General features: G+C 33.6%; 1 protein-coding gene across 1 annotated transcript in view; it reads left to right on the top strand.

Moving 5' to 3' along the window:
* Positions 1–1632: 1632 nt before the first annotated feature.
* The window catches only part of TMEM232 (transmembrane protein 232), a 255297-nt gene continuing 254573 nt past the window's right edge, over positions 1633–2356 (top strand). The window contains exons 1-2 of the mRNA XM_012647368.1: positions 1633–1667; positions 2057–2192. Of these exons, the coding sequence (XP_012502822.1) occupies positions 2074–2192 (119 nt within the window). The 5' untranslated portion in view covers positions 1633–1667; positions 2057–2073. The remainder of the gene's footprint in view (positions 1668–2056; positions 2193–2356) is intronic.

Here is a 2356-nt window from a genome sequence, read left to right as displayed (position 1 = left end):
TCTGAAATAGTCTCTCAGTTGTTAAAAGCTCAAAACTAGGACTAATTATAGTCAACTCTGTGAAATATGTCCCAAAGATCCAGGTCAGTTTACCTAACATAATGTACACAAAGATCAATTTGACTTCAATTCAATGTCCCTTCAATGATTTTTTTCTTCCAGATGGCTGTACTTTTTCCTTTCCATCCATTTGGCATTAAATATTTTAAACTAATTTATCTAAGAGCATGTCTGACTCAAATTTGTATTTCTAGACTATATTTCTGAAATATGCAATGTTTTGTGAATGGTGGGATTGTTATTTTAGTTTCATAGGTTTCATTTTGTTTTCTTTTGGAGACATTGTCTTTACCTAGTTTACTTAAACCTCTCACTTTCATAATCTTATATCATCCACAATAAATACTTATCAAATTTGTAACATTTATTAGTAGATTTATCAAATTAAGTCCTTTGCATATTCCTACTTCTTAATTATTGTTCTTTTAGGCTGCCTGTGATTATGGGTACCTTATTATGCATTCATTGATAATATGAATTTGTAGTTATTTTCCTGAGTGCCTTTTAAAGTAGAAATGCCCAATGTGGTGTTTTTAGCCATTAAAGAAAATAAATGTCTGAAAATATTATGCCCTGCCTGGGAATAACTTTTGTTTTACATTAAAGTTAGAACCACTCTAGATGACATTCCTGTGTATAGCTCAGCAGAGCTGCTGACTTAGAAGATCTGTTTGCTTTACATTCTGAGGAATGTGGATTATTTGAAGCAGGTCTTGCTGTACATCAATAGCAGTAGACAGTGATGTTTTGTGTCTATGATCCATTTTATGCTGGATATTTTCCCATTGCCCTTCAGATCTGCTTTCCATCCTTCTCCACTTTGCCCCGTGCCTCCTGAGCTTCTAGTTTGGTTTAGCAAATGGGAAGCACAGGCAGATGATTGGAGTGGAGTGCAGAGGAGAATGAGATCACAGTTCCTATCCTCCAGGCTCCCTCTTAGAGGGTAGCCTCAGATTGGTAGCATCTCCCAACCAAAGCCAAAAACTTTTAACTAAGTACCACTCTCCTACAGTTATTCTTCCTTGGTCTATCTTCATTTTCAGTCCTAAGAGTGGCAACAGCTTATCCCCTTCTTGCCAGCCCTTGAACACTACACCATCTTGTTTTATAACTCTACCCATGTCTCTCAAAAGAACCCCTTCATTCAGTTACACCGTGTGAGTGTGTCTTGTTTCCTGCCAAAACCTTGACTGATCTAATGATCAGTTTTTAAATTTAACTGTCTTAAAACTGAAATGCAAAATAATCCAGTATAAATATGACTACCATTTCATTATTTCATTCTGCTGATTAAATACTCCACTAAACACAAATAGCATGTCCTAGTTTTGGTCATACACTCGTAGAATATGCTAAGATATACTTGAGAAAGAAAAAAATATCTGGGTGTGAGGGCAAGCAGAGAAAGCATAATCTAAATGGCAAAAAGACAGGAGACATAAAAGAAATATGCAAGTGGCTTTGAAGAACAGAAAACAATAATCTAATAATGATGACAAATGCTTAAAGTTCCCTATATGCCAGGCTCTATTCTAAGCAATGTGCATATACTGAACTATTTATTTCTCACAGGAACTCTGTGAGGAGATACTATTCCCATTTTACAGGTAAGGAAACAGAGGCACAGAACAGTTAAGTAAATCAGGTAGTCTGGTTGTATAGCCAGTCCTCTTAGCTACCATGCCATGCTCTTCTTTCAATGGTTTTGCTGATAAAAGTGCTAAAACATATTAAAGACTAGATATTATATAAATGGACAAGTTTATAATAGTAACATAATGGAAAGAAGAGATAAACTTGAGAGGTAAAATTAGGTTGGAATCCAACATCTGAGAGTTTAAATTTAAATTAAAATTTTTCCTTAATAGGCTATTATTCTTAAGCCTAATTTTCCATCTTACTACCCTTTTCCACAAGTAATGAATTTGCATGACATATATTATTTGGTATGGTGAGTGCATTTGTATGCTAACATACATTTAATATTTCTCTTCAGGTTTATGATCTGTGAATATGGCTGTTAACAAATCACCTGTGATTGATAAATTTGGAGCAATACCTCCATCTTATCATGAAAAACACTTAAAATTAAATTTTCAAAATTTAAGTAGAAAAGAGAGTCATAAAGCAAGGTAAGTTAGAAAAAAAATTCATGTTAATGTAGGGAACCCATATGCATTGTATAGAGAATTTAGAAAGTATAGAAAATTGTGAAAAATAAAAAAAGTCACTCATAGATCTCTAGCCAAGTATAAAAATGTTAAAGTTTACTAAAGATTTTTAAAATAGCCTTATT

Source organism: Propithecus coquereli, unplaced genomic scaffold, assembly GCF_000956105.1.
Source record: "Propithecus coquereli isolate 6110/MARCELLA unplaced genomic scaffold, Pcoq_1.0 Scaffold265, whole genome shotgun sequence".
Classification (NCBI taxonomy): domain Eukaryota; kingdom Metazoa; phylum Chordata; class Mammalia; order Primates; family Indriidae; genus Propithecus; species Propithecus coquereli.
Note: the sequence above shows the minus strand (reverse complement) of the source record. Positions and strands in the feature narration are given on the sequence as shown.